This window comes from Poecilia mexicana, unplaced genomic scaffold (genome assembly GCF_051168715.1).
Source record: "Poecilia mexicana isolate PSO_F unplaced genomic scaffold, ASM5116871v1 scaffold_5, whole genome shotgun sequence".
NCBI lineage: Eukaryota > Metazoa > Chordata > Actinopteri > Cyprinodontiformes > Poeciliidae > Poecilia > Poecilia mexicana.
The window spans coordinates 32,425,480-32,452,023 of NW_028263374.1; the positions used below are offsets into that span (position 1 = coordinate 32,425,480).

The window sequence follows — 26,544 nt, forward strand, 5'->3', positions numbered from 1 at the left end:
GAAATTGTGACGCTTTTGATGGGTCAAGTTAGACTCAAGAAATTGTAACTGCAGCTGTGTGAGGGGGAGCCCAATTTAATTTTTTGTCAGGGGGCCCAAGATTCCTGGCAGCACCCCTGGATACAACATTCAGTCAGAGTCCATGTGCTGCTCCAATAAGATTCAGGAAGTGCATTGTGAGGCTTACCGGCTGTCCTTCACAGTATGTAGAAGACTTTTGCACAGTTCTGAATTTTTTTACATGTGCTACCAGCACTGTTTGCTTCTGATGCTGTGGCACTTTTTCAAACAGGAGTAACAGGTCAGTCACACCAGAAGTACCTGCACTCTGATTGCTAGCAGATTGAGTCCACCTGGTCCTTATCACTAACAAGCAGAGAAGCCGCAGAAAGGTGCAGCCTATGGTCTCAAACGCCACTCCTGGCACTTCGCCAGAACGGGAACTGTTCATAATTCCGTCCACCCTGACTAAGGCCCCAGTTCCAGCTGAAGAAAATCAGCCCCAAAGCATGATGCTGTCACCACCATGCTTCGCTGTATGTATGGTGTTCTTTTAGTGATGAGCAGTGTTGTTTTTGCGTCAAATATGTCTTCTGGAATTATGTCCAAAAAGTTCAACCTTGGTTTCATCAGACCATAACACATTTTCCCACATGTTTTGAGATTTCAGATGTGTTTTTGCAAAATTAAGCTGGGCTTTGATGTTTTTCTTTGTAAGATAAGGCTTCCGTCTTGCCACCCTACCCCATAGCCCAGACATATGAAGAAGACAGGGGATAGTTGTCACATGTAATGCACAGCCAGTTCTTGCGAGAAATTCTTGCAGTGTTGCTGTCTGCCTCTAGGCAGCCTCCCTGACCAGTTTTCTTCTTGTCTTCTCATCAATTTTGGACGGACGTCCTGTCCTTGGTAATGTCACTATTGTGCCATGTTTTCTCCACTTGATGATGACGACAGTCTTCACAGTGTTCCATGGTATATTTAATGAACTGGAAATTCTTTTGTAGCCTTCACCTGACTGATATCTTTGAATAATGAAATCCCTCTGATGCTGTGGCAGCTCTTTGTGGACCATGGGTTGTGCTGGATGATGTGGCTACAAAAATGTCAGGACAAGCCTACTAGAACAGCTGAACTTTATCAGAGGCACTTTAATCGGTGACAGGTGTGTGCTGACTCCAATTTAACATGAGTTTGAATGTAATTGGTTAAATCTGAACACAGCCACACCCCCAGTTCTAAAAGGGTGTGCACACTTATGCAACCAAATTTTCTCAGTTGTTTATTTTTACTTCACCTCCCTGGAAGATTTCTGTTTGTTTTTCAATTGCATTGAACAGGTTATAGGTCACATTAAAGGTGGAAAAAGTTGGGAAAATGTTTGTCTTGCTGTCATTTTTTTACATCACAAAACCCTGGTATTTGAACTGGGGTGTGTAGACTTTTTATATCCACTGTATCTCATGCATATGCAACCAGTGAGTTCTAAGCCACATCTCCTCTGTTCCTCAATCCCAGCTGCATTCTCAGAAAGCACACACTGCAACAAGCTCTTCTTTGATTGATTAGGGTTCATTTACACCAGCTCTGTGTAGTCTGCTTTAATTGGTCTCTAGTTCGTTTGCCTAAAAAGTCTGGTTTCTTTTGGGAGGTGTGATTTTGCTCTGTCACACAAACATACAAATAAAATACACCAACACTTGTGATTGTAGCATGAGAACAATGTTAAACAGTCCAAGTTGTGTGAATACGGTCTCAAATGCCAAACTTTGAAATATGGGAATTGCATCTTGCAATGTAAGGTATAACGATTCCATCAGCCTCAATGTCAATGTCAAATTTATTTATATAGCACTTTAAAAACAGGTGTAAAACTGCACCAAAGTGCTGTACAGGAATGACAATAACACAAACTGATAAAAACAGAGTATCAAAACACTTCTTCAAATAAATATCAAAGAATAAAAATTAGTTTTCAGAAGCAATTTAAAATGATCCAGGCTGTTGGCAAATCTAATCTGGAAAGGTAAATTGTTACATAGAATAGGAGCCACTACAGAAAAAGCCCGATCTCCTTTCCTCTTAACTCGAGTTCGAGGAACTGTCAGTAATAGCTGATTGTTTGATCCTAGGGTTCTGGACACAGACTGAAATTTTAAAAGGTCCCGAAGATATGGGGGGCCTAACCCATTTAAGACTTTATAAGTTAATAAAAGAGTCTGAAAATCTATTCAATAAAAGACAGGCAGCCAGTGAAGGCTTTATATGGTCATTCTTCCTGGTTCCTGTAAGAAGCTGTGCCGCTGCATTCTGTATCATTTGAAGTCACTGCATCTGTGATTTATTCATGCCTCTTTATAATGAATTGCAATAATCCAAATGAGTTATAATGAAGGTTTGGATAAGTCCTTCAAAGTCCTTAAAACAAAAACAAGATTTAACTTTTGCTAAAATCCACAGGTGATAAAAACTTGATTTGATGACAGAGCTAACTTGTTTATCTAGCTTTAAAGAGCTATCAAAAGTGAAACCAAGATTCCTAGCAGAGGTCTGAAAAGCCAGTCTCCACAACTCCAGTCTGATTGGTTCTGTCTCTTTCTGTTCACAGCCCCGAACATCTGCTTTAATCTCCCCGTACTTAGAGGTACATGTGTGTACGTGTTTTTCAGAGCAGGATGAATTGGGGGGCAGGGTTGATCTGCCTCTGTGTAATCCCATGCAGTCTCTTATCACCTCTCGCCAGGAAAGCAGCGGTTTGGGGAACAAAAGGTCCCGATCCTCCTTGCATCAGCAGAGCTCATCTTCTTACATTATAAAACATTCATATTTCCATATTTAATTGAGCCCCCACCGCTTCTGCAAATCACAGGCTACTTAGTATTCATACGAGAATGGGATTTGCTTAATGGGTATTAGATTTGTAGATGGTTATCCTGTGGCTATGTCTTTAGTATGCCAAGCCGGTCGATAAGTCAACCGCCATGCCTCTTTCCGAGTGAGGCGGCAATACCGATCAGTTTGTAGTTTGATGTCTCTTTCTCTCTTCTCAATCTGAATTGTCAATGCAGAAACTCTGCTTTTAAAACTTCTTTCTTTTTCTTGGTAATCTCAGTTCCAAGAAGATGTTGGAGTTGGCCAGTATGCTGCAACACACCTTGCTTCAGAAGAAAGATTTGGAGCTGGAGCTTGATGAACTTGAGAGTGCGGCGAGGATCGTGGTGGAGGAAGAAGAACAAGCTTCTACAGAGAGCAGCAGCAGTGATTCATCCAGCGAGAGCGAAGAGTCTGTAGCTGAAGAACAGGGCTGCTCTGACTCCAAGCAGGGAGGTGGAGAAACATGTAAAGACAGCCCCTCGGAGCCCAGCTCCTCCCCCTCCTCTCCCATCCCCGCCTTATCCTCCGTTGCGCTCTCCCCATCAGTAAACAGGAAAGCAGGCGTTGAGAGTTCAGACTCACAGGGCCGCAGGCAGCTGATCCAGGATCTGGGGAGACAGATGACAGAGGAGATGAGGATCTCTGCAGATTCCTGCTCCTCTGGAGCAGGAGAGATGTTGTTCGCTGATGAGTGACGCTGCAGCGGAGGCAGAGGAACCATCTGGGAGCAGCAGCAGCTGTAGTAGTTGGACTTTATTAGAGGAGAGTCCTTGCAAAACCCCCCTGCTCATCATTTAGACCAAGGCTTCATTAGCTAGATACAAAACCATAAGGAAGTTCAAATCTTCAAGAATTAGTTCTGTTCTTGTAAAGAAAGTTATTTTTGTTAAATTCTTTCATATTTTATTGCTATACATATTTGACTTAATGCAGTAAAAATATAATGTTGTAACTTACATACTTCGGACTTTATGTGCTTCAAACAAGAAATTCATAATGACTTACATTTGATGTGTGTTTGTAAATACCAAATGTATCCAATCTAGAACTTCATCAGCTTCATGCAAAGTTATGTCAGATTTGATGAATTTTGGACTCTTCTAATAAAGAACTTTGGAATTTCAATGTCCTATAAATTTTTTGTTGTAGTTTAGATTTTATGCAATAATTCATCTTAGAGGGTTATATTCCACTGTGAAAATACTAATATATTTAGCATAGCTGTCAATTCATTCATAAGTCATTTGAAATAAATCCTTATTGTGCGTGCATTGGCTGACTTAATTTGGTTAGAAGTAGAGATGCGCTAATCAGAACTTTGTGGCTGATTTTAAATAACCAGTCACTGGTTGTTGTAAAGGTTTGTTTGACCAAAGACAATTTTTGCTGAAAACATAAAAAGAAATCAACTTTGCAATCCGGTGAGCGGACACTGGCCAGAAAGAGAGTTGGAATCGGTGCTTCCTAGGTTTCAGCTGGGCCAACGCTCCCGCCCGCTTCCCCCTCTTCTGTTTTTGGACACAATGTTTCTGTTTGACCGTCGGTCCTCGTACTCTGCTATGCCAGTCCGTTGTCCTCAGGAGCCGCTGTCTACCAAGTGCGTTTAACAGCCGAACTGTCTTCAATAGACATCATTCAGTTAGGCGGAGCTGTACTTTAGCCGTGAATTAAAATAAGGCTTAATTCTGGGAGCTGGAGAAGCCTCTGTACCTTCTCCTTATATATGTAACCGAATCCTTTCTGCGTTATGCTGGTTTTATTGATTGATCAGGCCGTGACACAGTTTGTCTTTAAAAGGATGATTCTCGGTTTATTCTGACAAGAACAACATATAGAAAACGACTGTGTTATAGGCTGCCCGCTCCAAGTACTACATAAAAACACATAACAAAAATTAACTTAATAAATCTATAAATAAACTGGATGTATTTAGATGAAAAATAAACAGCACACACCTCTCCCGCAGAACATGACAAAAGGGGAGGATCTAAGGGGCGTAAACAATTTAAAGACAATACCACAGAAGAAGAAATAAAAAGGAGGGGCTTCTGATCTTAAAGTAACATTACAAATACCCCCCCAAAAAAAGAGATTTTGTGTACCGTATTTTCCGCACTCTAAGGGCACCCCATTATAAGGCGCATAGAATAGACGCTATAGTAGAGGCTGGAGTTACGTTATGCATTCACTAGATGGAGCTGTACTAAAAGGAACAAAACAGTCTGACTCCGGTCGGCGAGGAGAGCCTTCCGGACTGGGCCGGGGCGTGGCCGGACGATGGTCACCCTTCTCCATTCCGCACAGCATGTTTGTGGAGAACGTGGTGCTAAATGACCTGCAGACGACCTGATTCTAGACGCTAGATAGGTAGATAGGTCCATAGACATAATATAAGCATAGACGCCTCATGGACCGCTCCGGCGCAGGAAATACGGCGGCCATCTTGGAGCGGTATACCCTCCTACTTTGCTCAATCAAAACAGCAGAAGATGCCTCAGCACTGAGGGATATTGTTGTTCGGATCGATGGATTATTGATGCGAGGGCTCCACAGACAACATTTCACAAGTAAGATGGACATATTATTGTGTATATTTTGTGATTAGAATATTACTTTACTGTATTTATGTCCACCGGCGAGATACCAGCTAATATTAGCTACAGTGCTTGGTGTAATACGGGTTCAGCCCCGCTATGAAGGCTGACTGAGATTCTGTAAATCTAAAAAAATTAATTATTCTCTAACATTGAGTTAGATTATCTGACACAAGGGCCTATATTAGAAATGAAACAATATAACACATATTATAAAACTTATATTATGTGTTATAACATTCACCGGCAAAGTTTACACAGGTGGTAAAGACTATTATTTATATTCTTTCACTCTGTCAAAAGTAAGATACATCCTAAATCTTCCGTTTTTGTTTTGAAAGTTTCATAAAGACACGATGTGAGGAAGAAGAGGGAGAAATCTATAAAGACAGACGGATTCACTGCAGCATGGATGAATCTCACATCGGATTTTGGACTCCTCGGCTGGAAAATTTATATATATATATATATATATATATATATATATATATATACTGCTCAAAAAAATAAAGGGAACATTTCACTTTAATTTTGTGTGTGGCTCCAAATCCAGGCCTCCATTGGTTAATAAATTTGATTTCCATTGATTATTTTTGTGTGATTTTGTTGTCAGCACATTCAACTTTGTACAGAACAAAGTATTCAATGAGAATATTTCATTCATTCAGATCTAGGATATGTTATTTCAGTGTTCCCTTTATTTTTTTGAGCAGTGTATATAAAATTCAGTATTAATCATTATTTATTTGTGCCATTATTAATTTTTATTTATTAGTGTTTGTATAGTTATATAAAATATGTATTGATATTACTACATAATTTATTAAATAAATTATGAACGGCTGTGTGCTTTGTAATATGCTCTTCATACATCGATATCAGAATATTCCATTCCTATTCTATTGTTATAGCCACTAAGCATATTTAAATATGATGAACTATGTATTAAAAACATACTTAAAAAATACAATTGTTTATAAATGTTGCTTTGATAGATGTTTGAATATGGTTTACAGTAACAAAAAAGTGTGTTATGATCGATTAAATGCGCTGATACATCATTGTGCTGCTAAACACATAACGCTGAGTGGAGGGGTGTACCGCTCCAAGATGGCCGCCCTAAATCTCGTCAGCGACAATAGGCGAGAGCGGTCCATGAGGCGTCTATCCTTATATTATGTCTATGGATAGGTCAGTCAAACTTTATTAATAGATTACAAACCAGCGTTCTAACAACTATCCCAGCATGCACCAAGCGCTTCTTCTTCTACGGGAGAAAATGAAGTCGGCGGCTGCTTACCGTAGTTGCTAGACCTGTTGTGGCTCAATATTGGTCCATATATAAGGTGCACCAGATTATAAGCTCACTGTCGGCTTTTGAGGAAATTGAAGGATTTTAGGTGCGCCTTATAGTGTGGAAAATACGGTAATTATAACAAAAGAGAAATACAACCAGGTTACATCTAGTAATCTGCCTCCATAGTAATAGTAATATCAACCTCAGGAGATGAGTGAGGGATGAAGAGACTGATTTCTGATTCTGCAGTTCCCCTCCCGATCCATTCTGTCTATCATACAGCAGCACACTGCGCCACAACACACTTTTTTTTTTGTCGATCGATGTACACACTATCCATCCTAGCTGACATTGTTCGACTTATAATGCGAGTCTTTTCACTCACGTCTGTATTTTTTGAAAGTGTTTTTTCCTCTAAGGACATGTAATCGGGTTTTAAAAAGACGCGGGTTAATAGCAGCTCACCGTGGCTGCGTAGTGTCCGTCTCTGGGCAACCGTGAGGGCTGTGTCGGTTCGTCTGGGGGTCCAAGCCATTTTAACATAAATTGGTTTCATCTGTCTACCCATAATTACATTCCAGATATCTAAAAATGCATTTTGACTAGACAAAACTACATTTTGACAATTCGGAATGATAATTTAAGATATCTGTATTTACATTCTGACTAGTAAGAATAATAATTCAAGATATCTTCAATTACATTTTGACTAGTCAAATTTCCTTTCAAGATATTTCAGATGACGTCACTGGATCTGTCATTTGACGGGACACAGATCCGTAATTAAGATTTAAGATATCTTCAACACAATTATGACTAGTCAAAATTACAATTTAGATATCTGAATTAAGAATGACGTGGAAGCCCCTTTGTGGTGTCCAAACAGTTGCCTGCAGATGTTTCCTGCACAAAATTGTCAGTAAATGCTACAAATTAGAAAGAGCTCGACAATGTTGGAAATGCAGAGATATCAAAACTTTATAAACTATAAGTCTGCTTCTGATATCTGCAAATAATTTCCTGTTTATTCATTTCCGACGAACCGAATGCACTTAACAACAGTTTTGAAAAGCTAAAATTGCTATTGTCAAACCATTTTCAACCATGAAAGTAATGCATTTTCTAACATCTTTTTTGTTTTCTCTTTTTTTCATTGTTTTATTAAACTTTGAAATTGCTATCTAAGTCAGGGACGTTTTGACTAGACAGAACACTAAGTCAAGATATCAGCATTGTCATTCTGACTAGTCGGAATGTCCATTTAAGATATCTTAAATAGAAAAACTGTGTAATTCAAGATATCTCTAACTCAGATATCTTAAAAGGAATTTTAACTAGTCAAAATTACAATTCAATATATCTTTAATTTAGTTTTGTCTAGTCATTATTGCTTTTAAGATATCTATAATTTAGTTTTCACTAGTCAACAAATCTCCTATCCAAAAATACATTTAAGAGATCTTGAATTATGGACTCATTAGAGATATCTTTAATTAGAATTATGACTAGTCAAAACCAAAATCCGAGATATCTTGAATTTTCTTTATGACTAGTCATAATTTAATTGTATGGAGAGCCATTTCAGCCAAAATTAAATAAATAAATAAATGGGTGACCCAACATCAGCAGGTAAAGTGGGTGGTGTGTCTTGCCCAGGGTCACAAAACGAGAGCAGCCAGACCAGGAATCAAACCTCTGAAGCACCGATTGCAGGGCGAACTCCTGTCGCTATCATCCCCTGAAAAATATACTATTTCTGTGCTGAACTTTACATAAGCTGTATTAATACACTAATTCTTCAGATTGAGATATTTAAAAATACACAAAAAGTGCAAGAATAAAACATTTATTTATTATACTGGGAACACTGGTCACAGGCAGGGCTTCAGTCTGCTGGTCACTGAACTCAATGACTTCTGAGACGTCCTGGTTCACAGGCTGAAGCCAAGGATAAAAGAGAAATTATCCAAAAGTGTAATAGAAAATACATAATGTTTCCTCACATTCATAAAAAGCCATTTCAGCATGTTGGGCTCTGACTCGTAGCATCTTTATAGCTAAATACCGACATGGAGAAGCTGAGCTGGAAACAGACTGAAGAACAGCAGCTCCAGCTCTGATCCTGACTGATCTTTCCTCACTAAATCCTCTGGTTTCTAACGAACTTCTCCTCTAACAGCGGTTTCTCATCAGCTCTCTCTCATTAGAAAACAGTATGAAAACATTAGCTGCTAAGCTAACAATCAGCGGTTATTTCGGGCCAATTTAGCTACATAGGAAATATTTTCGGTTGTTTAAAGCAAATTTCTGGCTGCAAAGTCAAGTAATTCTGATCTTTCATCCTTACCTGGGGAAGGTAATGCCGGTGAATCCAGTTTGTTTTGTAAAACGGTTGAAATAAGTCCTCACAGCACAGGACTTAAGAGCTCCGATCGCTCTGCTGCCACATACAAGATGGCGGACGCAGTTACGTACGGCTCAGCGCTCCATGAGGCGTCTACGTATTGATGTCTATGCATACAACGGCCTGATACTACAACAGGTGGATTGAGGCGCCAAATTATTTTTCTTTTTCTTGTGATTAATGGCGGTTGGGAATCATGGCACATTACCGCCACCAACTGGACTGGTTCGGTGACAGGAAATTAACAGGAAAAAAAAGTAGAATAACTAATTTATATAGGTCTATTTATAATACTAAGTGGGTAAATTAACATTAGCTTACTAAATTATCTGTTTTACCTTTTATTTTACTTACGTCACTTTCAAGCTTATTTTAATTATTTTTGTTTATTATGATTATTTTCCACTTAGAGTAATGCAAACATGACAGTTAAATTAGAATATTACATCTGAAACACTCAAAACTTGTTTAATACAGTAATGTGGTCTTAACGAAAAGAATGTTTCCCAGCTAATAAGCGATTGTTTAATTTTCAAACTGACATTCACCAAATCTCGTCCAATGGGGTATATGCCACGGACTTCCGTTTTAGCACTTCCGCATTTTTTAGCCACATAGACACTTCCGGTGCGCAGGCAACAGTATGTTAACAGTGGCCTCTCAGTCGCTGCATGACTATTAATGATGCCTATAAAATTATAAATAAATAAATATTTACTACTTAGAAAATGCATGTTAAAATCTGAATACTCTTGAAAGTGTGCAGCTGAAATTAATTGAAACTACTAGCAGGCAAAGCACAGTGTTCGCCTGATATCTGTACCAACAGCAATACAAAAAATTTTGCATATAAGAGGTATTAGTTTATAAAAGTCGAGGCAAACCTAAATTTACCATTTTAAAAACAAAAAAGCAGCGGGAGAATGTAACTTCATAACTTCATTTTCTAAGCAGAATCTCAGAGGAAAAAAATAGAAATTACAAGAACAGATTATAGCAGCCAATGGAAAAATTCACTCTAACGTGGATTATAATTATGAAACAGCAAAGGTAGATATCATATTTTCGGTATTTGGGAAATACGTGATTTGTACTATTTGTTCTGTGGTTTTTCATGTGGATCGGTGAAACTTAAACTGCTGTAAACGAAGGTTTTGGACATTAATCTGACTACTTGTGTGGTTTGGATCGGGCTGAAGCGTTGCTGCTCTCGGCTGTTCTTAAATTACCTGCTCAGTATCGGAGGGGCTCGTCGCTCCGACTGCATGTTAAATGTATTTTATATATGTCATATAAAGAAAAGCTAAGGAGTTGCCTAAAAATAATTTCATACTCTGTATAACACAAACGGCATCAACACATGTATTGACTTACCCTGTGCCGAATCGCTGCCTCTGTTCTCAGCCTGTTTCCGTAGCAGTGGATTTCCTCCGGCATTATTTTCCTCCAACAAATTATTCCAGTGAACGAACCACGTACCTTTATATCCCCCATCTTCCCATTTCTGACGCTGGATCTTCAATATCCTCAAGCTTTGAAACAGCAGGCAGCTACAAACCGCGTGTTAGCTGTAGTGGCTAAGTTTTGGCTACAGTCCGCTGCCGCTTTGATATCAGCAGGAAAATTAAAAAACTAAGCACTGGATGGTACCGACTAATTACTGGACACAACGGCACACCACAAAACTCGATTGTTGTACCAGCAGCTCACAGACATTTTAAGTTTGCGTCTTTTTCATGGTACAGATCTTGCAGCTTCGGCCAAGAACAATAGGAGCAAGAAGGACCCAGAACCAACCTATGTGGAATAAATTCAAACGGAAATACGTCACCACCTCTCGTGGCATATACCCCATTCCTTTATTCTGGGCTCTAATGGCGGTGAGAAGATAGGCGCCTACCGGAACTTTCTCCCAGACTTTTTTTTTAGAAAATCGGTTTTTATAGAAATGCCAACCAATCCCTCGACGAAGAGAAAGAGTGATAACCCCCCATCTCTTACCCCTACAAAATCCACTAACATCAAAAAAGGTAAAATGGAGCAAGAAATGGCAGACAATATCGTGAAGGAGCTAACGCAAGCAAGGATCTTCCCTTGAAAAATCTATGGATGATTTGAAGCGGTCAGTTGAATTTATCTCCGCTGATTTGCAAGACATCAAAGAAACATTGAATACCACAGTAAAGAGGGTTGATAAGGCGGAAGAAAAAATCAAAATTCTAGAGAATCAAGTTGGCACGTTATAAACGCCGCTGGAACTTACGTTTGCGGGGTTTGCCGGAGGTTGAAGGGGAAGAGCTCAGGATGAAAGTGATTGACATCTGTCAAAATATAGTTCCAAGCCACAAAGAAAAATTCTCGGATGTAATCGACTCAGTGCACAGGGTCGGAAGATCAAATGTTGCCAGGGCTCAACCCCAACCGAGGGATGTCATGATCCAGTTCGCTATGAGGCATTACCGGGATGCCGTGTGGAAGATGTCTAAAAAGGCGGACTACCTGACTCAGAGGAAACTGCGCTTCATGGAAGACCTGACCCCGGAGGATCGCGACAAAAGAAAACGGCTGTGGCCCATCATCCAAAAGGCAAGGGAGGAGAAAAAGATGGCATATTTCGTCGGAGGGAGAGCATTTGTTGAAAACAAAGAAATATTCTAATGGATATTTTGTTCTAAAGGGAGAATAGCTCCGCTGTTTCATCCAACTTAAGAGGAGTTAAGTCACTGTTCTAACTTTTTTTCTATCGTTCCAATTAAACATTTTTACTCTAAAATTTATTTCAGTTAACGCTCAAGGCTTAAGAGACATTATTAAAAGAAAGGCAGTTTTTCTTTATACAAAAAACTTTGACGCAGACTTTTGCTTGGTTCAGGAATCGCATTCGTCTAATGAAGATTACAAGTTCTGGAAATCGCAATGGGGCGAGGATTTATGGATGTCCCATGGAAACAGCCATTCTGCTGGAACACTAACTCTTAAGCACAAATTTAATGAGAAAGTTATTTTTACTCAATCTGACTCTAATGGTCATTATATGTTGATAGTTTTCTGTTATTGTCACCAACTTTTTCTGTTTGGAAACATTTATGGTTACTCAAGCACGAGACAAAACAAAGAATTATTTCAAACGCTAAATAATTTGATTGATAGTATTGTTGAAAGGTTCTCTGAAGTTAAAATAATACTGGGTGGAGATTTTAATTGTACTATAGACAACAAAATTGATAGATAGCCACAAAAATTACAGGTAGTTCTTTCTTATCTGATTTCATAAATGAAAGAGGCCTTGTTGATATTTGGAGAGTTAATAATCCAGGTAGAAGAGACTTTACATGGACAAACAGAGCCGGTTCATTACGATCTAGAATTGATTTTTGGTTCATTTCAGAATCCCTTACTCAACTGAACTGTAAAACAGAAATTATGCCGACACCCTTATCAGACCACAAAGCAATTGCATTAACTTTAAATTTATCGCCAAACAAACCAACTCAAAGATATCCAGCCTATTGGAAACTTAATAATTCTCTCTTGCAAAATGAAACTCTAAGGGAAATAAGAAATATAATTTTAGAATATTTTAGGACTGCTACAGAGGAAGGTAATTATCAAAAACAATGGTAACTTTTAAAATTTGAGTTAAGAAAATATTTTATAGAATTTGGTTCTAAACAAAGAAAGGGAAAAATGTAGAGGAAATCACTTTAATAACAAACCTTACTGCTCTATCATCCATTTTGCCAGAAAACCTGTCTGAACCACAGCAAGCAGAACTCCTATCATTACAACTAAAACTAGATCAATTGTACATAAATAAAGCTAAAGGTGCATTTGTTCAATCAAGAGCGAAATGGTTAGAGGTGGGTGAGCAGAATTCCAGTTATTGTTTTAATCTAGAAAAACAAAGACAGAATAAAAATAATATAAATAAACTCTCCTCAAATGGTAATATTGTAGATAAAGAGATCCAAGAGAGATATCCAAGATCTGTGAAAACTATTATAAAATGTTATATACCTCAAATATCTCTGGTACCCAAATGAATAATTTCTTTAAGAATCTTGGTGAGGTTAAACCCATCGGAGAACTCCAAAGGTCAGTCTGTGATTCACATATAACGCTTACAGAAATTTTGGATGCCATTAAAAACCTTAAATTAAACAAGTCCCCAGGCACTGATGGGCTAACATCTGAATTTTATAAATTATTCTCTACCCAACTTCCTCCCTTTTTATTGAATGTTTTTACAGAAAGTATACTGAAAGAACAACTACCGACCACACTTCGTCAAGGCGTAATTACATTAATTCCTAAACCGCAAAAAGATGCTTTAAGTTTAGACAATTGGCGCCCTATCACTTTATTAAATAATTATTATAAAATATTTGCTCTATGTTTGGCTAATAAATTAAAATCTGTACTTAATGATATTATTGGAGAAACGCAAAATGGCTTTATGGCTGGACGATATATAACTGATAACATAAGACTTGTTTTAGATTTATTAGATTACTCTGATCTAATATCAGAAAACAGTTTTATTCTTTTTCTGGAGTTCCATAAAGCCTTTGATTCACTGGAACACGAATTTCTGTTTAAAACACTCGACCTTTTTGGCTTCGGTGAGCAGTTTAAAAAGTCAATTCGCACTTTATATGCATTAGGTAACAGTTCAGTTAAACTATCTCATGGAACCACCTGTAGATTTAATATTGAGCGTGGAATTCGTCAAGGTTGTCCAATTTCACCGTTTTTGTTTCTTCTACCTATGCAAATATTAGCAAATTTCATAAAGAACAGCGGCTTAAAGGGTATTCAAATTGCAGAGAGAGAAATTTGTTTGAGTCAACTGGCAGATGATACGACTCTATTTTTAAAAGATTGCTCTCAAATAAATATTGCTATTAAGCTGGTTAATGAATTTTCTTCAGCATCTGGCCTCAAACTTAATCTCTCTAAATGCGAATTGCTTCCTATAAAAACCTGCTATGAAACTGAAATCTCAGGAATCCCTGTTAAACATAAAGTTAAATATCTTGGTATCTCCATTACGAAAGAAGAAAACCAAAGGTCAATTGAAATTTTTAACCCCATTGTTGCTTTAATCCAAAAGAAATTTAATATGTGGTTACAGAGAGATTTATCTATCTCTGGTTGGGTCTTACTGTCTAAAGCTGAAGGTCTCTCCAGTTTGGTATATGCTAGTTCAGCACTTGAGGTTTCCAATGAGATCAGTTCAAAAGTAGATAAAATATTATTTGATTTTATTTGGAAGAAAAAGGTTCATCTTATTAGGAAAAATGTAATGATAAACAAGTTGAGCTCTGGTGGATTTAATGTTTTAGATTTTCAAACTTTGAATTCTTCCTTTAAAATTAAGTGGATTAAAAGGTATCTTCTAAATCCAAACTCTCTGTGGAACTTTATATCCACACATGTATTTGAGGCTATAGGTGGTTTATCTTTTCTTTTAAGATGTAACTATAGTATTGAAAAAATCCCAGTTAAACTTTCCAGTTTCCATAAACAGATACTGCTTTGCTGGAATTTAATACATAAACATAACTTTTCCCCACACAACTACTATATTTGGAATAACAAAGACATCTGCTATAAACATAAATCTATTTTTCTTAAAAAATGGTTTGACAAAGGCATTGTTTGTGTACATCATCTTTTCAACAAAGAAGGTAATACTTACTCTTATGATGAATTTCTGACCACATATAATTTTCCTGTACTGCCTAAAGAATTTGCAATTGTTTTTGATGCCATTCCTTCTGGGGTGAAAATGTTACTGTCATCCTCTGTTCAATACCATGCTGATTACTTAAGAGAACAATTATTCATTGGTAACTCAGACCCATTTTTAAGTAGTAAGACTAGTAACAAATGCATTAGAGAACTCATTATAAGAGATCATATATGCAAACCAGCTTCTACTTTTTTTTGGAACAATATATTTAATGGTATTTGCTGGAAAGATGTTTGGTTATTGCTGAAGAAATATTTAATTACTAATAAGATTCGAGAAGTGTCTCTAAAGATTCTACATAGATGTTATCCTGTTAATAGTAAAATATTTAAATATCACCCTAATGTAGACCCTCTATGTTCATTTTGTCACAATTCTGAGGAGACTATCACTCATCTTTTTTGGGACTGTTCTTACACTCAAATATTTTGGAAAGATGTTTTTTTATTTGTAAAGAATTTCTCATGTAATTTGTCCTAACTACTGTATTTAACCTTGTCCTGTTTGTAACCTCTTCCTTTTTGTATTCCTTTCTTGTTTATAATTTTTGCTGTTATCTTCCTTAAGCCTCTTTGTTCATCTAGTTACTGTTTATGTAACTTGTTGTACATATTGTTGTAATAATAAAAAAAAATCCCTTATTCTGGAATAAAAAATATAGCTGTGATTTTATTTAATCTGTTTTAGACCTTTACTGAACATCAGGTATTTTTACATTAGTAAAATCTTAGCAGGTGTGTTAAAATCCAGAGATTGGTCATATAAGATTTCATAATATTTACACAAATCGCTCGCCTCTGGTCCACAACAAGACAGAAATTTCCAGAGTAATAGCAAATACAGTAGTAACTCAGCTTAAATGTAACACAGGCATGCAAGTGGAAAAACATCATTTTGATATTTTTAAATTTTAAAATGGAAGTAAACATCCATCTTGCTCTCTAAAAGAGTGGTATGTTTAAAAAATAGGACAAAGGACAAAGTCTGAGAATTAGATCTTTTTTTAAAATCTATATTTGAGAGGTCAGAGGAGAAACACTTCTCTCAACATGTAAAACAAGATGTTGGTAATGTCCGATAATCGCCATGTTTTCACAAACACTGCACATTCTCAATGTAGATTATCACTTTCAGTAAATGCTCAGGTATTGTAACATAACCTGAGGAACAGGACTAGCACAGGCTATTGCTCAGCATTAGCTTTAAGCTAACTGACAAATCAGGTTCATGCTGAGCAACAATGCCATTTGAACAATAGGAACAGACATTTCTTTCAGTCCAAGTATTTTGGCTAATCTTGTCGTGTTCTTTTGGTTGTTCTCAAAGAACTGCTTCATAAACTGAGTTGCACATACTGCACAATTTGGTAACATCGCAGGGACACTGGAGGCAGGAATAAAATGTAGCCATGCTGTTTTGTTGTCTGGGACTGGGAGAAAATACATGGACACATGCTATGTATTGCAGCCAACAGTATAATAGTTTCCTTTTCCAGCAGCCATTTTGCAGCTTAAATCCAACAGAATAAATTTAGCAGTCTCTCGTAGGTGGAGCTCCAGCTGGGTGGCCTGGTGAGGAATAGGGCTGGGCTTGAGGTTGCCAGACAAAAAAACATTGTAACACATCAATTTAGAGGTTTTTGAAACAGGTTATTTTGCAGACACCAGCAGAGCATATACTTATTTACAAAAACGGCTGGGTGTTTTTGTTTTCCTACTGCTAGAATTAGGACATACTCAAATGGAAGGATGAAAACATGCAAAATGGGAATTTTGTATAATAATGGACTTTTACTGGACAAGTGACCAAATGGCTCCAAATCAGATGCAATTAACTTATTATTAACAACATAAAGTTAAAATATTAAAAATGCATCAACATGACAATAACATGTTAACCATACGCAGACAATGTGTTGTTGAGTGTTAAAAAATCATATATAGTTGACTTGAATGGCCTTCCTTAGATTCCTGCAGTTCATTGTGTTGGTCACCATTTAGGGGAAATGAGCTGCTTTCCCTTTAACAACGCAGCCTTAGTAAACATGAGGAGTGTCTCCCTCGCTGAAAATGAAAGTTTGAAAATGAAACTTCTGTCACAAGGCTCTGGTATATTTCTGCAGTGAGTAACGGTTTTCTCCTTTCTCTATCCAGTCCCATATGTTGGTGTCTTTTAAACACTGCCCACTCTCTTCTTCTCATCAGTAATGTTATTCTTGTTATAGATTTTTGAACACTGTTCGATCAGATTATTCTCAATGTTTGTAAACAGTTATCAGATTGTTCTGACCCGTAATGTTTCTCTTTTATGATTTACAAAACAAGATGGCGTCTGAGGAAGTGATCGAGGTGGCGACTCTGGGCCGACCGTTCAGACTCGGGATGCTGTACGACCTCCGCCGGGACACAATCATTCCCGGTAAGGATTCACATTGTGTTATTTTTAAATTATTTATTTTACCTGTTTTTGTGAGAGAACAGGACTGTAGTGGAAGAGAATTGTTTTTTTGTTCATTCTTTTTCTATTTTTTAATCCTTCTTTTGTCATTTTATTTTAACTGTTTAGTTATGAGTTACGTGGTTTTTGTTTATTGTTTTAAACTTTTTTTAAGTTCTGAGGTTGTTGTCTTTTGAGGGTGTGGCTGCCAGGTGTAACTGGTTGGCATGTGCTAAGAACTGGAAATTTTTCCATCGGGTAAGGAAGAACCGTGCCTCATTTCCAACTCATTAGTCTTCGCCCTCATGCATTAAAGACTGCACAGTTTTCTCACTAAAACCTGGCGTACGGAAAAATTTAGAAAAGTTCGGCGCACAAAACAAAATTGGATACATAAAGCCGTGCGCACGCACACCTTTCCGTTATAAATCCTAATTTACGGGAAATGGAGTGCAGCTACTCTCTGCAATGTCGCCAACCATCAGTGTTGTGGTCAAGACCACCTAACCCGAGACCGAGTCAAGACCAAGACCAGCGGCCCGTGCTACATGATACAATGAAATGTAAAATATGATCGAAATTGCTTCTCAAAATAATCTGAAAGATCCATATTCCCATAAAAACACCTAGATATTAAATACTTAATATATTTTACCAATATTAAATATTCCATTTCTGTGCTACAATGTGTGATGGTCTCGTGAAAACATAACACCCTGGACATTTGCCCATATTGCTCATATAAGAAACCACCACTGTCTGCACCATTAAACATAGCAATTGAGTCAATGCCCTGATGGTAAATAATGCTCAACCATGAACACTGACCAAGGAGCAACAAGCAAGAAGTAACCAAACAGAAGGCGCTCATCGTGACTGTTTTCACTCTCTATCCCAGTACATGAAGCCAGGTAGTCTGACACCATGGCAGACATTACAGCTGCCACTTTGAACAAAAACAATCAAAGAGCAATGTACATGCTCTGCGTGCTCTTTCGTTCTTGTGTTTTAGTTATTTAATTTAAATATCAACGTACATAATTAAATAAAATAATGATGCCGTGTACACAGAGCATTACAAGAACAAAGAACGGCTGTTCTGTCAGGTCGTCATACGCTTAGCACAAACTCACGGTGTTCTGTCAGATCAGCATACGTTGTCAGATAGTCGTACGCTTAGCTCAGACATGCATACGCTGTCATTACCATATGATTTTATTTAATCAGCAACATAGAATCATGACGTAGATCATTATTAACAGTTATTAACAGTTGTATGGCATCCAGCTGCAGCCAGACCTGCTTTAAATACACTTTGAAACCATGACAACGCATGTATATCTATCTAGTTATCATATTATGTCATATTATAAACAATTTAATGACTTATTTTCATCATAACTTGTTGCGTATACTGAACTGACAACTCCACTGACGGTCGTACTTCTTAATGCGCAGGCATGGTACTCACTGCATGTATGCTATTCTGACAGTGATATAACATCAGCAATATCTGTCAGACACGTCATTACCATAAGATTTCATTTAATCAGCAACACAGAATCATGACGTAGATCGTCATACACTTGGTTATTAACAGTTGTATGGCATCATGACTCAGCGGTTAAGTAAGTTTTACATGGGCGTGTGTTGTAGCTGACTCCAGCTGCAGCCAGACCTGCTTTAAATACACGTTGAAACCATGACAACACATGTATATCTATATAGTTATCATTTAAAACAATTTAATGACTTATTTTCGTCATAACTTGCTGCATATGGTGAACTGACAACTCCACTGACCGTCGGACTTCTTAATGCGCAGGCATGCTACTCACTGCATGTATGCTATCCTGACAGCGTATGGCTATCTGATAGAACAACGGCTCTCAGTGACACTCCAGTCCTATCTAATAAGTAAAGAGACGAGCAGATGAATCGACTGTTCCTGAATGTCACATCACTATATTGCAGACTTTTGGACACAGCGTTGTCACATATATGCGACAAGTCAGTCTACACCTCCGCACAGTAATTCAGCGCAGTGAGTGACAACATTTTTCAAAACAAATTCTTATGTGTCTCTGTACAGCTAGCTTTGCTAACATCACGTTAACGGGGCTTACCTTCTTTGAGCTACTTTTCTAAGTGACAAAAAAGTTAGACGTTGTCTCCACCGTCTGTGAAAGCGAAGCGCTACTGAGTTAGCTGTGGCCATCGGATTTCTTACTATTTTTGCAGCGCTATTATATTACTGACAATTAGACAAACATCTTCTGCCGCTGAGAGAAAACCACTGCGCATGTCTCAGAGCGCGGCGCGCGAGTGGAAGGTGGGGACGGGTAGAGGAGGGGGGAGTAACAGAAACACATAGTTGCTTGGATTTTAATTGGTGCATTTTGCATCCACTGAAAACAAAGATGTTAACAAATAAACTGGACAGTATGCTGTACGTTTAGTGATATTTTCACAGTTGCGGTCTCGACTGGTCTTGAAATAAAATGCCGAGTCCTCAGAGACCGAGACAAGACCGAGACCAAATGCGGTCGAGTCCGAGATGAGACCAAGACCATCAAAAAATGGTCTTAAGACCGGTATCGAGACCAAGACCAATTTCGAGTACCACAACACTGCCACCCATAAATACATATTAATATAAATTTGTATAAATACCTGGAAGTCTGCCACCGATTGAAGCAGTAACCATGGCGACGTCCTTGTTTGTAGCAGTATGAGTATTTATAATAAGAATAATTGTATATGTTATTTAAAAGGTGTTTTCAGGACACATAAGGTCACCTCACACAAATAAAAATGATACATTTTAAAGAAAAGACATAAAATCCAAATGAAATATAAAGAGATGGTGAAAATGCCTGTTAAAACAGAAGCAAAACGTTCAGCCAGGGTTTAAAGACAGACAGAGAGTCAGAGGGTCTTTGAGTGGGAATGTGGACGTTTATTCTAAATAGTAGAATCGTTGTATATTTGCAGAATAAAGATACTTTATGTCCATAAGGTTCATTCGCAAAGCTCGACTGAAGGATGGCTGCAGCTGGACCGGTACCGGTACCACACAGCTCCTTCTTTAAGTTTTGCTCAGAGATCCAGGATGATCAGTCTGGATTAATCTAAACACTAATAAACCATCATCATCATTTCCCAATAGATCAATATGATCTCTGATCATTCGCTCCCTCTAAATTCTTCCTTTGGCGATGTTCTCCATCAGAGCCAAAGCTCCACAATTACGCAGCTCACCTTTGCGCAGCTACTTATATACGTGTAATTGCATACACACCTTGATCACTTTAAAAATAATCAAACCTGTTGATTATTTGTAATCAGCAGATTTGAGTTAATCTGTTGATCCAACCCTGTTTTCTTATTTTAGTGAGAATTAAATTACCACACAGACCAATGAGTTACATCTTTATGAGACAAAAACTGAGGAAAAGTACTATTTACATTTGAGTGAGGTTTTCACATCCTTTCATTTTTATTTTCTTTATTTTCTGTGCGTGTTAGCTTATTGTCTGAGGATAAATGCAGTTCAGATTCATCATTTACGATCAAACAATAAAATATTAAAATCATGAAAAACATCGGGTTTGATGCTTCTTGGTCTAAATGACACAGAATGTAGTCAGATTTCAGTGTATTTAGGGGAGTTTTGACGCTTTGTGGTTTGATGTCCACCGCACATTTTCACGGCAGCGAAAAAGTGTTTGTATATTTATGCAAACCTTGACGCAAAGTTAGTCTTTAGACATGCCGAGTTTTGCGTAAAATATGGAACAGCACATTTTTTGTGTGCATGCAGCTTTGTGCATGAAGCCCCTGGTCTTTTGTTCAGCATTTAACCTCCCCAGTATTTAAGCTTCTCATTCTCAGTCACTCCTGGCTGGTTCCTCTCGTCAACTGCCATCATTTCTCTGTGCTTTTCTGTGTTCTCCTTGTGTCTCCTTGCTTGATGCCTTTTTTGATTATTATTTGTTTTTCCCTGGTTCCAGTGATTTTTGTTAGTTTTGATTTATTTCGTTTTTCATAGATATTTTCAGGGTCCTAGGTCTATCCTATAAGACAAACCACATGACATTTTGCCTTCTTCTAAAGCTTTGTACTTGATACCGTTATGAAAAACTGATACAATGGTATTTGTAAAAAAAAATGTAGTTGCTAAAAATGGAATAATCATTTAAAAGACTGTGAAATGACTGTTTCTTAATGGTAACCATCAATGATTTGAATCTATAAATTGCCTCTGAAATCCCCAAATTTGAATATTTTCTCTGTTTCTACAGGACTAACACTCTGGGACTGTGAAGAATTGGAGAAAGACAAAAGAGAAACCCCACAACCAAACAGTGAATTTGAGATAGTTGCTTCTGAATCTATTGAGGACAAATCTTCAGCCCTGGATGTTGAAGCATCTTTAAAAGCAAGTTTTTTAGGTGGCCTAGTTAAAGTTGAAGGATCAGCCAAATACCTCAATGATCAGATGACATCCAAAACTCAAGCCAGAGTAACACTGAAGTACAAAGTTACCACAAAGTTCCAAGAATTATCAATGAATCACCTTGGAAGAGGCAACGTGAAGCATCCATATGTTTTTGAGAACAAAATAGCAACACATGTGGTCACAGGCATTTTGTATGGAGCTCAAGCATTTTTTGTCTTTGATCAAGAAAAATCAGAGACAGAAAGTCACCAAGACATTCAGGGCAACTTGAAAGTTTTGATTGAGAAGATTCCAAAACTATCTATTGAAGGGGAAGGCTCCTTACACCTGGAAGATAAGGATAAGGAAAAAATCCAGAAATTCTCCTGTAAGTTTCATGGAGACTTCCTGCTTGAGGAAACTCCAACCACCTTCCAGGATGCAGTAGCAGTCTACCAAAGCCTGCCCAAGCTGCTGGGAGCCAGTGGAGAAAATGCCGTACCAATCAAGGTCTGGATGCTGCCTCTGACCAACTTAGATTCTTCTGCAGCTAAACTTGTCCGTGAAATAAGTGTTAGGTTAGTTCAGGATGTACAAAGTGTCCTGGAGGAGCTCAGTGACCTGGAAATAAGGTGCAATGATGCAATGAAAAACACAACAACTCAGCAGTTTCCACAGATTAACAAAAAACTTAAACGTTTTAAAAGTATGTGCTCTGAGTTCAGGCTAGGATTTCAACAAACACTAGCAAAGAAACTCCCATCAATCCGAGGAGGAGGAGAAGAAGAGTCTGAGCTCGCAGATTTCTTGAAGAAGATTCATTCCTCACCTTTCAACAGCAAAAGCCTCAATGACTGGATTGACTGCAAAAAGAGAGAAATACATGTTCTGAAATCCTACACCAGGATGATGAAGAACACCAAAATCATCCCGTCTCCAGATATCTTTGATGAAGAACTTCTCACTGCAGAGCATGCTTTGTGTTTTGTCTTCAGCTCACTGGACAGAGATGAGCCATACCTCTCTGCTTTGCTGAACTACCTCAAAGGCAGAACCAAGTCAGAAGATTCACACAGTTATGATATTGAGAAGGAACAATGGTATCTCTCCAACAACTTGGCAGATGAAATGAGAACAAAAGTAAAACTCTTCAGTGATTTTGCAGAGGCCAACACTGAGACCAAGAGCTCAACATTCCTGGCAGTCGGTCTAACAGATGAGAAACATGAAGGTTCAACCATCTACCTTTATGAAGATGGCTTCCCTGTCAGTAAGAACTTTGAGCCTCCTTCAAAGCCTGAAACTGTGACAGCTGCTGATATAACCCACAGCAGTGTGACTCTGAAGGTTTCTCCTCCCAGGTTTGGAGCAGAGAGCGTCACCTCCTACTCTGTGGAGTTCTGTGTCAGAGGACAAGATAGATGGACACAACAGGTTGAACCAAAATCTGGAGAAATCACAGTGACCCACCTGCAGCCAAACACAGAGTACGTGTTCAGATGCAGAGCTGTGACCTCAGCAGGTGTTGGACCGGCCAATGTAATCAATGATCCCATGAAAACTTTACCCTGCAGCCCTCCTGGAGAACCTCAAGGTGAACCAAACTCTTCTGAGATATCAGTGAGTTGGGAGAAACCTGCTGAGCTCAGACCAGATGTTCAGATCCTGAGCTACATGGTGGAATATGCAAGCAGAGCCGATAGTTCAAAAGTAGAAGATCTCATCTGGAACCAAACAAGGTCAACAGGTGAAAAGGCCATCATTTCAGGACTTCAGTCAGAAACTCAATATGCAGTCAGGATCACATGTGACTGTGGAGGAGCCGGCAGAAGCAAGGAAAGCAAGATTGTTCAGGTTCATACAACAAAGACAAACATGCTTCCTGATGCTGTTAAAGCTGAGAGCACAAAGCTGGAGCCACAGTTCGGACCGCTGCCTGTTTATAGAGTTCCTTTGAAGGAGGAGAGCATCAGAATAAAGGGATGCAGGTTCTTCAAATTTGGAGAACTCAGCAAAGTTGCTCCCAAACAAAGTCGTACCATCATGGTTCTTGGAGCTACAGGTGCTGGGAAGTCAACCCTCATCAATGGGATGATAAATTACATTCTAGGTGTTAAATGGTCAGACTCGTATCGGTTCAGCTTAGTGGATGATGGTCCAACAAAATCCCAAGCTCACAGTCAGACCTCTGAGGTCACTGTGTACAAACTCAACCACAGGGACGGATTTGAGGTTCCCTTTTCTCTGACCATCATAGACACTCCAGGCTTTGGAGACACCAGAGGAATAGACAGAGACAGGGAGATCACAGAGCAAATCCGTAACCTCTTCACTAGTAAAGACGGGGTCACAGAGATTGATGCCGTATGCTTTGTTTCTATTACACCTTTAACACCAACACAGAAATATGTCTTTGATTCCATTCTCTCCATCTTTGGCAAAGATATAGCAGAAAACATCAGGATCCTGGTGACCTTTGCAGACGGTCAGAAGCCTCCAGTTCTAGAAGCCATCAACGCTTCAGGCGTACCAAGTCCGAAAGGGGAAGATGGTCTTCCAGTTCACTTCAAATTTAACAACTCTGCTCTGTTTGCTGACAATAAATCCTCTGCAGCAGATGCCCTGAGTGATGATGATGGAAACTTTGATCAGATGTTTTGGAACATGGGAACAAAAAGCATGAAAAGGTTTTTTGCTGCTCTAAATCAGATAGAAACCAAAAGTTTGACACTGACAAACGAGGTCCTGAGAGAAAGACAACAGCTGGAGGTTTCAGTTGAGAATCTGCAGCTTCAGGTTAAACTTGGTTTGGCCAAAATGGAGGAAATCAGAGAGACGAGAGAACAAATCAAAGAGCTTGAAGCCGAGATCAGTAGAAATGAGGACTTTGAGTTTGAGGTTACTGTGAAAAAACATATACAAGTTGATGTCTCTGGTACTGGGAACTTCACCCTGAACTGTCAGCAGTGTCAGGTCACCTGTCATTACCCTTGTGAAACATCAAATGATGCTGATAAAAGAGGATGTGTGGCGATGGACAGATATGGATACTGCCGTGTGTGTCCAGGGAAATGTTACTGGAACCTTCATTTCAACCAAAACTACGCTTGGAAATACAAAGATGTTACAGAGAAACGGACAGTCGCAGACCTGAAAGAAAACTATGAAAAGGCCACAGGGCAGAAGATGACTGTTGAAGGCCTGATGAGAGAACTAAAGGCTGAATATGGTATCATGCAGAATGAGGTGAATAAATTAATAGACAAATCAGCAAAGTGTCTGAACCGACTGAAGGAGATAGCACTGAGGCCCAATCCTCTCACCACTCCAGAGTACATTGATGAGCTGATTGAAGGAGAGAAACAGGAGGGAAAACCAGGCTGGAAACAACGAATTGAGTCACTGATGGAAGTGAAACAAAAAGCAGAGTTCATGGCTAAATTGGAGAAAGGAGAAAATTCTCTCCACTGATACAGTCGCTTGATGTGAGATCTCAACAGATCTCCTCAGAATCATTTAGATTTTAATTATTATTACTCTCTTAGTTTTTGCTCAAAGCAATTTGTTTCGTTTGAAACAGGAAATATAAATCCTGCATACATGATTTTACCAGCATCAAATAAATTTGGGGAAGCCAGTCTGACTCTTTTATTACTCTTTTTGACACATCAGGAAATCTCTCTGAATTGCACCCTGTGTCAGTGCGTGTATCACTTTAAGGAAAACCACATGACTGCTACAGTTCCTGTCATTTGCATGTGAATGCCCCAAATTATTTTCTCCCATGTGGGATAATTTTGATCTATTATTTCATTCTCATTTCCACTTTTGATAATTATTCTTTTGGCTTATTTCAGTTCCTTTCTATATTATATTTGAATTAGTTTACAGGGACTAACTTTTATTTATATTGTAGGTGAAAAGTAGGATGCGCTGTCTAACTGTAACCAGAGCTCTTCCACAATTCTGAGGTGCCAACATGTCTAGCATGAGGGGCATGAACCGTTAACATTCCCGTCTTTATTGAGTTTGCCTGCAATGACTTTCTAAATCCAGCAGATGTCACTGAAAGTGACAAAGCAACACAGTGTCAACAGTTTGGGAAATGTGCCACACACCCAGTGAGGCCTCAACTGTCAGATTTATGCTAGTCAATATGCTAAAGCTGTTGGAGTCTACAGAAGGCAGGCCTTGTTATATGTGGGTTGATGCTTTCTGCTTTTAGTTTGTTTTTGTTTTTTTTTATCTCATTTGCTAAGATAATTTAGGGTTCAGATATTACTTTAACCAACATAATATTCTTGGCTTTATTTGAGTGTCATATTTTTGCTGTAATTTGACTTAAAGGAGGGTAAAGACTTGCAAACACTTGTAAAACATTTCAGGTAGATGATTTTTATGTGAAAAAACTTAATGTGACTTAATGTGCTTTTAAGAGTTGTGCTAAAATAATAAATGTTTCAACTCATTAGTGTTTTTAGTTTTGTCTTTGTGTCTTTAAACTCCTCTATTAAAACCTGAATGTAGAAAGTGAAATTGTTAAGTAAAACTGTTAACCTGTACAAAAAAAAGAAAGAAAAAAAAGATGCATCTGTAGTTAATTTTTACATAACTAGCGAAAGTCCTAGCGCAAAATTTTCGCGAAACAGGCGGACGGAGCCTGGTGCTGCAAGGCTGGAGGCCTTGTCCTGTTAGGCTGTGATTTCATCTTTTCTTTTTATCTTTTTATTACTTTCTTTTTCT

General features: G+C 38.3%; 2 protein-coding genes across 6 annotated transcripts in view; both read left to right on the plus strand.

Annotated features, from left to right (window-relative positions):
* Window positions 1-3,999, plus strand: part of shq1 (SHQ1, H/ACA ribonucleoprotein assembly factor) — an 84,218-nt gene extending 80,219 nt beyond the window's left edge. For all 5 annotated transcript variants that reach the window (XM_088005924.1, XM_088005926.1, XM_088005925.1 and 2 more), the window contains one exon: window positions 3,113-3,999. In XM_088005924.1, the coding sequence (XP_087862050.1) occupies window positions 3,113-3,569 (457 nt within the window). In that variant the 3' untranslated portion in view covers window positions 3,570-3,999. The remainder of the gene's footprint in view (window positions 1-3,112) is intronic.
* Window positions 4,000-16,951: 12,952 nt separating this feature from the next.
* LOC106905467 (uncharacterized) lies at window positions 16,952-26,269 on the plus strand. Its single transcript, XM_014970329.2, has 3 exons — window positions 16,952-17,045; window positions 17,249-17,342; window positions 21,665-26,269. The coding sequence occupies exons 2-3, from the start codon at window positions 17,249-17,251 to the stop codon at window positions 25,270-25,272; spliced, it is 3,702 nt and encodes a 1,233-aa protein (XP_014825815.2). The 5' UTR covers window positions 16,952-17,045; the 3' UTR covers window positions 25,273-26,269.
* Window positions 26,270-26,544: the final 275 nt, after the last annotated feature.

What these genes read in the sequence shown, in the direction of transcription:
- LOC106905467 (XM_014970329.2), top strand. Translation starts at nt 17,249, where the DNA reads ATGGCGTCTGAGGAAGTGATCGAGGTGGCGACTCTGGGCCGACCGTTC. An exon ending in CCGGGACACAATCATTCCCG is followed by an intron (nt 17,343 to 21,664) that starts GTAAGGATTCAC and finishes CTGTTTCTACAG; the next exon opens with GACTAACACTCTGGGACTGT.